General features: G+C 41.1%; 1 protein-coding gene and 2 non-coding genes across 5 annotated transcripts in view; all 3 read left to right on the top strand.

Moving 5' to 3' along the window:
• Positions 1 to 13,534, top strand: part of col15a1b (collagen, type XV, alpha 1b) — a 42,890-nt gene that overhangs the window by 15,638 nt on the left and 13,718 nt on the right. The window contains exons 1-14 of one of the 3 annotated variants that reach the window (XM_044016112.1): positions 156 to 860; positions 4,416 to 4,603; positions 5,431 to 5,640; positions 5,835 to 5,987; positions 7,807 to 7,881; positions 8,301 to 8,399; positions 9,416 to 9,527; positions 9,730 to 9,770; positions 10,210 to 10,392; positions 10,490 to 10,516; positions 10,599 to 10,661; positions 10,800 to 10,877; positions 10,973 to 11,035; positions 11,107 to 11,256. In XM_044016112.1, the coding sequence (XP_043872047.1) occupies positions 455 to 860; positions 4,416 to 4,603; positions 5,431 to 5,640; positions 5,835 to 5,987; positions 7,807 to 7,881; positions 8,301 to 8,399; positions 9,416 to 9,527; positions 9,730 to 9,770; positions 10,210 to 10,392; positions 10,490 to 10,516; positions 10,599 to 10,661; positions 10,800 to 10,877; positions 10,973 to 11,035; positions 11,107 to 11,256 (1,848 nt within the window). In that variant the 5' untranslated portion in view covers positions 156 to 454. Of the gene's footprint in view, positions 1 to 155; positions 861 to 4,415; positions 4,604 to 5,430; positions 5,641 to 5,834; positions 5,988 to 7,806; positions 7,882 to 8,300; positions 8,400 to 9,415; positions 9,528 to 9,729; positions 9,771 to 10,209; positions 10,393 to 10,489; positions 10,517 to 10,598; positions 10,662 to 10,799; positions 10,878 to 10,972; positions 11,036 to 11,106; positions 11,257 to 13,534 lie in introns of those variants that run through there. The other 2 variants (XM_044016113.1, XM_044016114.1) reach the window with 2 other exon arrangements.
• trnat-cgu lies at positions 6,379 to 6,452 on the top strand. Its single transcript has one exon. It is a non-coding gene; the product is annotated as a tRNA-Thr (tRNA).
• trnac-gca lies at positions 6,595 to 6,666 on the top strand. The gene has a single exon. It is a non-coding gene; the product is annotated as a tRNA-Cys (tRNA).

Raw genomic sequence — 13,534 nt, 5'->3', positions numbered from 1 at the left:
GTCCACTCTGTGCAACAGGCACAGGTATTTTAACATACAGAAGAGTCTGAGACCTGAATCAGTTTCTGGGACTATACATTTAATCCAGAACCCACAGAAATGGGAGGAGAGAGAGAGGGAAAGAGGAGGAGGAGTGAACTAACTAACTCTCTAATCTCTCTGTCTGAGTGAAGTGAGGAGAGAAAATCAAGTCTGACTGAATGTGGTGGAGTGACAGAGGAGGGGGAGTCAGTAATTACACAGGGAGAGAAGAGGGGGAGGAAAAAGACAGAGAGATGTCAGGGAGTTAGAAATAGACTTAAAACGAGAGAAGAGCCTGCGACGTCTGCTCCTGGATCTTATGACCTCTGATATTTTTCACATTTTCTTGCTCTGGTGACGTCACTCACACCCGTCTGTTTGCATCTGTGTGAGAGACATTTGGACACAACTTTTGAGACGCAGTAAGAGGACGATGGGAGCTCTGCGTGTCTCTTTCGCTCTTCTCGTCCTCCTCTCTTCACCTGCTCAAGCCCAGTGGTGGAAATTCTTCTGGGCGCGTCCTAAATCCAACTCCAGCTCCTCTCATCATCATCCTCCTCCTCTTCCATCTGCCTCTCCATCCATCACATCCTCGGGTCCTTCTCACAGCCCGTGGACAACAGAGCTTCTGGGAGGAGAAGAGATGGACAGGGTGACGGAGGAAACTGTGGAGGGTGGAACTCAGGCAGCAGGGTCTGTTCTGACCACGACTCACAGACCCGGAGTTTTAATCCCGGGAATTGGCACAGCAGAGCCTGAGATTATGGCTCTAGAAGAGAAAACAGGTGGTAATGACAGAATCAGGTCACAGCACAAACCACTGAAACACTGGAAAAGTGGTGAGTGTTACAGGTGTCAGATTTATTTATTTATTTATATGTTTATTTCGGTCATGACATTTAGATCACTCATCACACATCAGTGTAGTTCACACAATTCATCTTACATTACATAATTATTCTTTTCTTATGACATTTGACACAGAAAAACATGTCTAGCTCTAGACAGTCGAATCAGACTCCATGTGTGTTTGTACATGTGACCATGATATTCCGTCGCGAGTGACAGTCTCGACTTATGAAGGTCCCATCTGGGCAACTAGGTTCACCAGAACCTGCACTTCTTGTTGAGAACACTCTGTCAATCGCATTCAGTGACCAGCTTAGCAGTTCCATCTTGGATCAATTGATTCTCCGTAGTGACTCGATTCACAGGGGCAGCTAAATACTTCTCATGTGTTGACATTTGTATCAGTGTCAGCTGTTGTTTTGGGTACATTCGCTTCTTGTTTTTGTTTGGTTACATTTGCTTCCACTGCCGTTTCCACACGGTGTCTACAGATTTCTGTCCCTGACCTTTGTCATACTTTCCTCCTGGGTCATACTGTATTGATTAATGGTCATATCTACATACTTCTTTTTAAATACACTGAGTTTTGCTGATTTTTTCATCTCCTCATCCAGATTATTCCACTGTCTGACCCCCTGTGACCGATACGGTAAAGGATTTTAATGTAGTTCTTACCCTTCTCTGCCTGAACCTTACGTTCCCTCTTAGATTGTGTCCCTCCCCTCTGTTCAGGAATAATATCTGTAGATTGTGAGAGAGGTTTTTGTTGGCAGCCCTGTAAATCATCTGTACTGTGCGGTATTTTATTAAGTCACAGAATTTGAGTATTTTTGATTTGATAAATAATTGATTTGTATGTTCTCTGTAACTGTCATAGTGTAGGTGTGTAAGTGTGTCCCCAGACCTCTGTACAGTATTGCAGGTGTGGGGAGATTAGTATGCAGTACAACAAGTATAGAGCCTTCTGATTTAATAGTATGGACACACTCCTGGCCAGCTTACCCTTTAAATGTCTGGTGTGTGGCTTCCAACTTAACATGTCATCAATAATCACTCCCAGCACTTTGTACTCACTAACCCTTTCAATGTCCACTCCATTAACTTGTCTGTTGATATTAGTCTTACGGCATTTTTTCTTATACAGCATATATTTAGTTTTCTCTAAATTTAGAGATAGTTTGTTTATATTAAAGCACACATGCAGCTTGGCCATTTCATTATTGACTGTTTCCTCTAATTGGTTTAAGTCATCCCCAGAACAGAAAATATTAGTGTCAGCTGCGATTGGAATTAGTTTCAAAATATTGGATACCTTGCATATGTCATTTATGTATTGTATAAACAGTTTTGGACCCAGCACTGACCCTTGTGGGACCCCACAAACTATGTCCAAGCAAGTCAATGTGCTATCGCCCATCTTAACATATTGAGATCTTTGAGATATTTTACTTTCATACCTGGAGTTTCATTTGCTTCACAAGTACTTTTTGAGCTCATATTCTGGCCACTTGGGGGCAGCAGAAATGAGCTGTAAACACAGCATTTACATATTTCTCACAAATGGGGAGAACTTTGAGACTCTTTTGTGACTCTAAACTGGAGTTTGTAAACCGCTAGCTCTCGCCTGCACCAAACTCCATTGAGAAAACCAGTGTTCTTTGGCTAGAGGTGACACAGGAGCTGCTGGTTCACTGCTGCCTGGTTTGGTAAATAACAGTGACTTATTTCAATACAAATGAAGGATTTCAAACATCAAAGTCACAAAACAACACATTTCAACTCACTCATGGAGGCAGCCATGGACCTACAGCGCCGGTGTGCCATGGTGTAAAATCTGATATTCTCTATGGAATTTGGTGCAAACTCTCCAATCTCCAGTCAAAAATGGCGTGATGAACGTGGTGAGCACAGTCTTAAGATGGACAAGACTTAAGCAGATGTAGATTTGACCATAATCACAGTGACTTCAGGGGAACAGAGTCGTTCTTGTGTTCATGGTGTTTATGTTGTTGAGTGGTTCAGTTGCGGTAATTGATCTTAATATTTTATGTTAAGAGGTACAAATAGTCAAACCTGTACAATAATCTTTAAAGGTCAAGATGTCCCAGAGAGGACCTGTTTCCTCTCTGCAATGATCCAGTCTTTGTTGTCTAAGGTCAGACGTGGGAGTTCTGATTGGCTCGACGACCTCGAACAGAGCTTTCCTCAGGACTTTAGAAGCAGCAGGCGTCTTCAGTGTGTGAGCCTTTAACGTCAAGTTAGAAAGTTGAATTTAGGTCTCATGATCGAGGACAGAGATGTGACACAGCTGTACCTGAGTGTGCTTTGCTCAATCCTCCAGGGTCAAGGTGGATTTAAAGGGTCGTGTACGTCGAAGGCAGTCAGGGGTCATTAAAATATTGGTTTTATGAGGCTCCGTGAGAAAACTGAGCCTCCACGTGGCCTGCATGAGGAGGATTATAGACTCAGGAGCGGAGAGGGAAACCAGAAGACTGGCACACTGAACAAACGTTCCGCCACCAAAACAGGAAAATACACATTTTGTATAACCAACCTTTGTGAATTACCTCCGTACTATACATGTTCTTGAGTCCTGAAGCATGAAGAGTGTAATAACTACTACACTTATCTGCAATGTTTAAATGTTGCTTTAATTCTACTTCACTTCAGTTTCACAGTCTGGATCACATGAGCTGGGTGTGACACTAACACCAGGTGTGAACAGCTTATTTTCTGGACCCTGGGAACTTTTCCTGGCCTCGTCCCCCTGCATCCTGAAATGGCTCCTTTCCAAAAAAATATGACTTTTAATCACCAACCAGCTTCTCTGCTGCCAAGTCAGTCTCAGTCTCAGTCTCAGACTCAGACCCAGATTCAGACCTGATCCCAGCAGCAGGATTAACTATGTCTCACGGGAGTGGAGGGAAAAGTTTGAAGAGCCAACGTTTGTGACTGTTTTCAGAGCAGTGGTCGTCCGTTGTCTTTATTACAGAGCTCGAATGCCTGCACGCCTGCTGTGTTACAGTGTGTGTGTGTGTTAAGTGCTTGCTACGCCACCTGTGTTTGCAACAATAAATGTGTAAATGTAACCCCTCCCCCTTTCAAACGTCCACCTTCTCTCTCACAGGTGTGTGTGTGTGTGTGCCTTTATTGCAAACTTTGCGTGACAATAGAATGTGTTACCTAGCAACCAAAAAGGGTGCTGTAAAAGTTCACTTTTCTGCAGCTTGAAATGAATTAAGAGAGAAAACAGACAATAGTGACTCACTCATCACTGTGATTTAACTTTATGTTAAATATGAAGGCGCTGTTATTAATGTATAATGCTCGTCTTGGATTAGTTCCTCTTCTTTAAAGAACTAAAAGCCACTCTTCTATTCATTCTGTAAGAAATAGGGAAAAAGAGCGTTCAGTTTTGCTGCTCCCTGTGCATGGAACACTCTCCACACTGAACTGAAACTGAGCTGATTTCACTTACACTTACACACTCATCTGACATGTGTTTTTTTTGTCTCCTTGTCTCTGTGTTTCTGTGTCTCTCTCAGAGCGAGGCTCCCGGGCTCACCTGGACCTGACAGAGTTAATCGGCATACCGCTGCCTCCGTCAGTCTCCTTCACCTCTGGCTATGAGGGTTTTCCTGCCTACAACTTTGGGCCTGAAGCCAACATCGGTCGACTCACCAAGACCTTTGTACCGGGGTCCTTCTATAAGGACTTTGCCATCATCGTCACGGTAACAAACACTTAAGATTTTGGCTCTGTAACCTTTTGAGTTCCCGCCCCAGTGATGGGTCAGTGATGGTTTTGAAAATACAGTTTTTATTTGTATTACAGGAGTTCAGTTCAGGGTAAATATTTATGCAGGTGTGTGGAGCCACCTTGTGGAATTCTAGTGATAAAACATCTCAGTTATTTCCTAGATTTCTCCAAGTGTCAACTTAGAAAACTGTATACATCATTTTGTTAAATTAAAAGGTTGTAGAAACTCATATTTATAATAATGTAGAGTATAATTAGGCTTCTTATTTAAATTGCTTTTGGTTTCTACCTTTCTGTGTTTGTGGGGGAAACTCTTTTTATTTATTTCTTAATCATTTAACATCAAAAGTTGATGTTAAATGTTTTATGGTTAGTTCAAGATGTATGTGCAGATGTAAATGTTACTGTGGTATATAAATCTTTCTTTTTTATGCTTCTGTGTTGCTGGAAACTTTACTCTCATATTTAGCTTCTTACTTATTCACTCACTTACTTATTCACTCACTCACTTATTCACTTACTAACTTACTTCCTTATTTACTTACTAACTTAATTATTTACTTACTTATTCACTTGCTAACTAACTTACTTATTACTTTACTTACTTATTCACTTTTTAACTTACTTACCTATTTACTCACTTACTAACTTAATTATTTACTTACTTTCTTATTCAAATACTAACTTACTTATTTACTAATTTACTAGTACTACTTTTATTTACTTATTTACCTACTCTTTTACTTACTTACTGACATACTCACTTACGTACGTGCTTATTTATTTACTTGTTTACTGTAGGTGCGACCGGCGAGCCAAAGAGGTGGGATGTTGTTTGCCATCACCGATGCCCAGCAGAAGGTGGTGGAGCTGGGATTGGCTCTGACTCCGGTGCGTGACGGCCTGCAGAGCATCTTACTTTACTACACTGACAGAGAACAGATGTCGCACAGTCACAAAGCTGCCACCTTCACTGTGCCGGACATGACTGAGCAGTGGACACGCTTCACGGTGAGTGGCGGCACATTTGATACAAAGTCATGTGATAGGAATACACAAGAAATAGATAGATAAAACAACAACTCATCAAATAATCTAATATTCCATTTAGGTGTTGTCATTTCCCTTTAATATGGCACTTAGTCTTTCTATAGAACATTTTCCAAGTTTTGTTTTTAAGGTGTGTGTTTGTGTGTGTGTGTCAGGTGGTGGTGGAGCGTGATGAGGTTCGTCTCTACATGGACTGTGGAGAAGCAGAGAGGACGACGTTCCGCCGACGGCAGGAAGGACTCACGTTTTCTCACAACTCGGGCGTCTTTGTTGCCAACGCTGGAAGCACCGGGCTGGACAAGTTTGTGGTGAGTGTAGGAGCATGTGTGTCCACATCAGAGGAAAAAGACCCTTTTTTAAGCAACATCTGGATCTGTCTAAACAGAGTCTAAGTGCCCGTCTCGAGTCCACATTCTGCACTGGCTCTGATAAAAAGCTGCCTTTGACCGAACTATGAAGATCAGAGAGGGATGATACGAAGAAGGGAGGAGAGGATGAAGAAGTCAGAGATGTCAACAATGTAGAAATGTGAGGATAAGTCTTAGTTTTAGTCAAAGCAGGGCCTTTTTTTTTACTGCCAAGTGTGTCACATGTGAGTCACTTTTCTGATTGGGAGAATAGAATAGAATAGAATAGAATAGAACAAGTGTTGCAGCTATTCGAGTGCCAGAATTATATATATGGCTGGTGCCTACAGGAGGCGCTGTGGCTTAGTTGGTCAAAGCGCCTGTCTCGTAAACAGGAGATCCTGGGTTCAAATCCCAGCAGTGCCTACTAATAAGATGTTATTTATAGAATATAAATCAAGTCCATCACATTACCTTTGATTACCCTTACAAATTGTTCTTTCCATAATATCTATTTCCTATATCACGTTTGTGTCTCGTGTACATGTTATATAATAATTTTCTATATGGGGGTATAGCTCAGTGGTAGAGCATTTGACTGCAGATCAAGAGGTCCTCAGTTCAAATCTGGGTGCCCCCTGTCACATGACATATTGGGCTTTTAATTGGAGGGTCGTCAGTGTAAATCCCTGGACAGGTCAAAGGTTAGAAAAAAATCTGCATGACATATGTTTCTTCATGGAGAGCGAACATTAATGTCTCAAGTCTTGTACAAAGTACCTTAAAGTGATACTTGAATAAAGGTACATTACCAGAAAGTTACTTTGGTATAGGGCTTGGCGATATCTCGATATTTTAATTTATATCGATATATTTCAATAGGTGCAAGTTCGCACCTATTTCTCCTCTCCCTGCGTCCCTACACACACACACAGGGCGTCGCACCCGTGCGGGAGGTGGGTGTTTTAAAACCCACACTTTTTCTGCAGTTTGTCCTCAGTTTTGGCCTCACTACAGTCGCTCCATTTCTGCCTCCTCTCCCCCCTCTTCTCCTGTCGTTGCCTACATGACACTAGTGTTGAGTGTGACCGGCTGGTAATTGGCTGTTCCGCCTTAAGTCCCGCCTCTCTTGGTGTGTTACATTTATCGTTCAGCTTGTGCTGAGGAGGCGGGAACTAGCTGGTTCATAGTTCACACACTACAGAGTTTTGACTTATTTTCCATTCCTGTCAGTCACTTTTGGACATATGGAAGTCCGAAGTTGTTAATATTGATAATAAAATATAAGACATTATTGAATTATCATATCAGCAAGCTGTGTTAAATATCTATGTGAAATAATTGAGAACCCAATTAAGAATTCATTTTCACAGATACAATTTTTATTTTATTAATCATGTTTGTTTCAATTTTATTAAGTCAGTTTTTATTTCTGTTAAAATTGTAACAGTATTGTATTACTGTATATTATTGTCATGGAGGAAAGACATTTGGCATGTTGCTAAAACTTAAAACAGGCTGTTTGTTTATTTTTTAAAGGGAGCATTTTATCTAATATGCTGTAATTGAAGTTACTTTTTTTATAATATTACTTAAGTACAAGTCTTAAAGTACATGATATTTACTGTACTTAAGTATCAAAAGTACTTGTTTGATATAAAATGTACTTATCCCCAAAACATGAACTATTGCTTTAACAGCCTCAGCAGTTTTGTTTGTTTGTTTGTTTGTTAGTTTTACAGAGAATGTAAACTGCCTCTTTGTCTCTCTTTGTCTTCAGGGCTCCATTCAGCAGCTAGTGATAAAAGACGACCCGAGGGCAGCCGTGGAGCAGTGTGAAGACGATGATCCTTATGTGAGACACACACACACACACACACGTAGTGGTCAGATTATTAGATTCTGTGTGAGCAACAAGTTAAACATATCAGTGTCACATGAAAGCTTAACCTTTGTTGAACTCCTCACATCTTTGACAAACATGGCCTGTATCATATTCTCCATTTACAACATGATCATCTCTTTAGCTTTAATTTTAGATCACACCATAACAAAAAAAAGAAAACAGAAAACAGAAAAGGCCTCATAATGTTGGGTATTTGGGCCACATTTGCTACTTTACATCTGTTTTTTCAGGCCAGAAGAAAGACAGAGGTTTCCCCCATGTGTAGCTGCTAAGATTAATTTGGTGTAATTACAGTAAAATGACATAAAGCATTAATTTGTGATGTGTGATGGTTGACAACATTGTTTACCTGTTTCTCTCTGGTAAAGGCGTCAGGATACGGCAGTGGAGATGAAAATGTGGACGACAGAGAGACGGAGGAGGAAATGATGAAGAAGATGCAGCAAAGAAAACCTAACACAGAGCAAGTACGTCGCACTCATACACACATCTTTTAATACACAAGTGTATGTGTGTGTACTTGAGCTCATTCCATCTGCTGCTGTGTTCGTTTCACACCCACATCTTATCACCATCATCAGGATCCTCAAACTGAACTCCTTCGTGCCCATATGTGTGTATTTCTTTCCGGTTTCCGGCTTTATCTTTCATCCTCCCACGACCGGGAAGTCAGTCTGACCCCAAACATCCCATAATCAAACACTGGCTTCAAAAGAAAATGTCCTTCAAACATTGAGTGACTGTTACCAGGCATTTAAGTTCTGCTGAACGAACTTTAGACCTGAACCTAAACCTTAAAACTGTAAACACTTCCTGCACCAAATTCCATAGAGAAAACAAGTTGTTTAGCTCACAGTGACAGAGGAGCTGCTGGTTCATCAAAGTCTTGTTTGGAAAGTTTGTGTCATTATCAGTTAGGTAAGGTCACACAATAACACATTTGAACTTTTTATTGGAGTGGATCAATAACTCACGCAAGCCATGATGCAAAATCGATGATTTTCTTTATGGAATTTGGTGCAGGGAATATAAGCGGTTCACAAAACAACAGAAACAACTGAACTGTCACCTTAACCAAGTCATTTCTTTTGTTTGGCGCCTCAAGTGCAAGTGTTTTTTTGTGAAATTATTACAAAGATCTGTCCGCTAATAGACTGAATCCTCTTGATTTAAGTTATTCTTTAAATTTTCATAATCCACCAGTTTAGTGGATCTGTTCTACAATCTACGATTAAATCCCATAGAAAAACATTAATGTGTGTATTTTTTCATGACGATTTGTTTACCAACATATTTTTACACTTAAGAATCTATTTATTCATACTTGTACTGTTAACTTTTGATTTAAATCAACATTTTATGCAATCTGTCTTTACGATTTCTTCATTTCAAACAAAACTTCAGGAAAGATCAAGTAAAAGTATAAAGTGAAAAAAAACAAAAACACAACAACAATATGTTTTTTTTTAACCTTTTTTTGCAGGAAGACAGTGTTCCAGTCAGAGCTCCGCCCACTGAGGCTCCAGAGGTGGAGCTTGATGAGTATTCTGGTCACATGACACCAACAGAGGCCAATGAGGAAATGTTGATTACAGGTCAACGAGTTATACATTTATTCCTTGTGTGTCACAACATTTTAGTTATTGAATTAACTCTTCATTAATATTGTCACAAAATCTAAATTTGCAGGCATTATCGGAAGACTCAAGCTTTTTATTTGACATTTTGCAGCACAACAAAATCACTGTAATGATGATAAGAATTTGTTTGGTGAAAATTGACTTTTCCTGTTTTCAGACCCACGTGAGACGGACGAGGCAGGAGAGAAATCAGGAGACGTGAGTTCTGTCAAAAACATTACAACATGCTTTAAAGGTCCAGTGTATAAAGTTTAGGAGGGTTTTATTGACAGAAATGAAAGGTGCTACCCATAAACATGTTAAAACAAGTTGAATTTTGCAGTAGAATGAAATGTGTTTGGCTTTTCGTTACCTTTTACGTACAGTGCTGTTTTACAGACCATATTTCTACAGTGGCCAGAATGGACAAACTAGCAAGAAATTGCACTTTGCTTTTTGAAGCTGAAGCTAACTACACAATAAAATAAAAATGACAACCTTTCTGATATGAGAAGGCCATCGTAGTTCACGGATGTGCTTGGGTAAAGGGAGGGACGTTGCATTCTGCAGTCTCGCCACTAGGTGTCATCAATTCATACGCACCGGACATTTGAACATTTGAGTGTTTTTTTATGAGAGAATTATTTTTAATTTCCAGGGTCACCTTAAGCCTGGGTTGAAAGGAGACCGTGGAGACCCTGGACAACCTGGTCCACCTGGTCCACCTGGTCTACCGGGTCCGACCCCTCTACCTGGACAGTCTAAGCCTGGACCACGGGGGCCCCAAGGGTCACCGGGGACCCCAGGATTCCCTGGACTGCCAGGGAGAGATGGAGAGAAGGTGAGTGTGTGTGTGCACTTGTATTTCTATCCTTTAATGAAAGTGTCATTTGTTTTTGTGTCACCCAATTTCATCCGTCCGTTCTCCTTCTTCACAGGGAGACAAGGGTGTTAAAGGAGATGCAGTGAGTTATTTTAGCTTCCTTTTCTTCTTCTGTTCAATTAATCATCATTCAATTTTAACAAAATATTTTTTCTCACCTTCAGGGTCAGAGAGGATCTCAAGGATTTCCTGGTTTGGACGGAGAAGCTGGATCCAAAGGAGAGAAAGTATGACAGACTGTGGCTGTATTATAAGTACAAGAACATACAAAGTCATGTTCGCTTTGAGCTCAACACGAATTACAACTTTCTTTGTTTAAAGTGACATCTTAATTTGTGAAATGCACTTTCCGTCCCCCTCTACAGGGAGAACCAGGACTTGGTTTCCCAGGCCCTCCAGGCCTCCCCGGACCACCTGGACCTCCGAGATCCCGGAGTGTACCTGTGAGTAAAAGTGTTCATTCATAATTTTTTTCCACAGATTGAATTGAACAAAATGAAGGACAATCTCCACGTTTGCCTGATTATGTGTGTTTTAGTACGGAGCAGACGCTCTTGGTTCTGGCTTTGAGGACTTCGACAGCGACACTGAACTCATCAGGGTAAGACAAAGACCAACGAGGTGAATGACAAACTCTCATATTTGAAATGAAACATTCTTGCTCTTTTCCAGGGTTCTCCTGGTCCACCAGGTCCTCCCGGGCCACCCGGTCCCCCTGGACCCAACCTGTCACCTGACACACCTCACGGCCTCCTTCCTGGTCACACTGGTCCACATGGTGTCCCAGGAAAAGATGGACTCCAAGGGAAACCTGGAATACCGGTAAGTCACAACACATGAACATACATACAGGTGTTTTAAATATATTGGACCTAGTGAGACATTTAGTCCAGAGAGATTATTTTAATTTTCAATATTTAGCTGTGCAACAGTCCATAGATATATTAGAGGTCGGTAATTGCCCAATTAAAACCCCTATAAAGAGACATAATTGTTCAAATACAAATGCATAAAAGTGTGATTTGCACAGAAATAACTGAATATAAAATTTGGGAAACAGCCACCAACACCTTCTTCCCCATTTTTAAAGGGTTTAACACTTGGACAAAAATATTATAAAATTGAATTTATACAACTTGCTTCCTGGTGAAGCAGAGAGGGCTTTGAAGTCCACTCTTAATCATATGTTGTTTGTGATTCAGATCTTGTGTTAAATCATTTTCTGGACCATTTCTGCTCAAAATTGACCTTTAGTTTGTGTTTCTTCAGTATTTGTGTGTTCCGTGACCAATGACTTGTCTGTCTTTTATTCTCCCTCTACCTCTGTACCCACATATCACCCCACTCTAATTATTCCAAACCTCAAATTTCAAACTTCACACCTTCACCAATCTTTATTCTGCCCACCACCACCTCCTCGTTCCTCGTTCTTCATCTTGGACTCCCCTCCTGCCACCTCCCCGTTTGCCTCTCCCTTCCACTCTGTTTCAGATTATTGAGGATTGGTTTAGTGGTTCTGGAACCGGCGAGTCAGGTTTGAGCTCAGGGTCGTCCTCTGACCTCGGCTCAGGCCTGGGCTCTGGTTTCAGCTCTGGATTCACCTCTGAATCCACTATTGCCTCTGAGTCTTGGCGTGTCTTCGGGTCTGCCTGGGGTTCAGGCGAGGTATACGCTGCTGGTTTCTTTGTAAACCAGCAAACGGTGAAAGGCAGGGATACAGTCAGAGGCTGCAGCAGTGAGACCATCGATCTGTGCTTTCATATTGTCAGAACGAATGATGAAGCTCACTGCCACAGTGCTCAGCTTAAAGACTGTATGTCATCTCTTACCATGTTGTATTAACTGCTGGCTTGTTTTCAACAACTGGGGTCAAAACTTCCTGTATTGCTTGCCCAGAACTCTATTGGTTTCATTTTCTTTCAGTTCAAGATACACTTCAGTGTAACATGACATCTCACGACCGGACTCATCTGACCCTGTCCAGACCTGGTATTAACATCCATTTTACGTGACTGGATCGCATGCAGATAGTCAATCTTGAATGCATCCTCACATCACAACCTTGCATCCTTGACCACCAGTAGTTTCACAATATATTTTAAATCTAATAAAGGACTAACTTATCTTAATTTTACACTTCTCAGCACCCACACATTGATTTATTTCCTGCAATATTACCACTGATTGCCACATGTTTTCTGATGGTTAAAAACCTTACTTTCATGTTACATCAGTGTGAGCAGAGCTATGATTTATTCTTCTCCCAACCCTCACTCTCTGACAACTGTGGGTACACATATAGACACACCAAATCTGTCCACATGAGAATGGATATGGTTAATGCCAGGTTTGAATGAGGCCACTGTCTAAGGCCAGGACCTCAGCTCTCTTTATGCTTCATGCTTCTTTTATCCAACATGGTAAAGCAACAAATCTGTCTTTTCACCAATTTTCTCTTTTGTGTACTGTACATGCTTGTATTTTTGCTGCTCGTCACTAAGGCACACTGACAGGCTCAGACAATATTGAAACCGTGGTTAATCTTATCCTAGAATCAAGTACTACTGTATGTTATTCAGACAAAACTACAGCAGCTCTTAAACCATTGCAAAAATGGACATTGTCCAGAAGCAAGCAGGGGACTCTCTAGGTCATTGCCTCGAGCATCACCAGGAGCTTCTCCCACTGTGAACTCACCTGGACTCACTTGGACATTATGTGGAAGTTTGACCAGGAATCTGCCAGCAGAATTCTAGGAGATTGTCCAGAGAGACTTTTGCAAACATTTGTGTTCACACAACCTGCCCATTAGGACAATTTCTGCAGGAAGACAGACAGAAAGACACACAATGAGACACAAAACAAGTCCATCAGTTATTGAGCTAAGACACTTTTTTTGGGTTTGTTTCTGTAATATGAATTTTGGCCACAAGAGGGTGAAGTGCAGCCCTATGTTTCCAGGTGCAACTTCTGCAACATTACTCCCCCCTTGAGGGCTGGCAGCACACACTGCACTTTGTCCATAGTAAGATGTGATCATCTCAATATTTTTGTCAGTTCTGCATAAAGTTATAAAATCAGTGTGCCTTGGGTTTTAGAT

This window comes from Solea senegalensis, unplaced genomic scaffold (assembly GCF_019176455.1).
Source record: "Solea senegalensis isolate Sse05_10M unplaced genomic scaffold, IFAPA_SoseM_1 scf7180000014168, whole genome shotgun sequence".
Taxonomy (NCBI): Eukaryota; Metazoa; Chordata; class Actinopteri; order Pleuronectiformes; family Soleidae; genus Solea; species Solea senegalensis.
The sequence above is the reverse complement of the archived record's forward strand: the minus strand, read 5'-3'. Positions and strand labels throughout refer to the sequence as shown.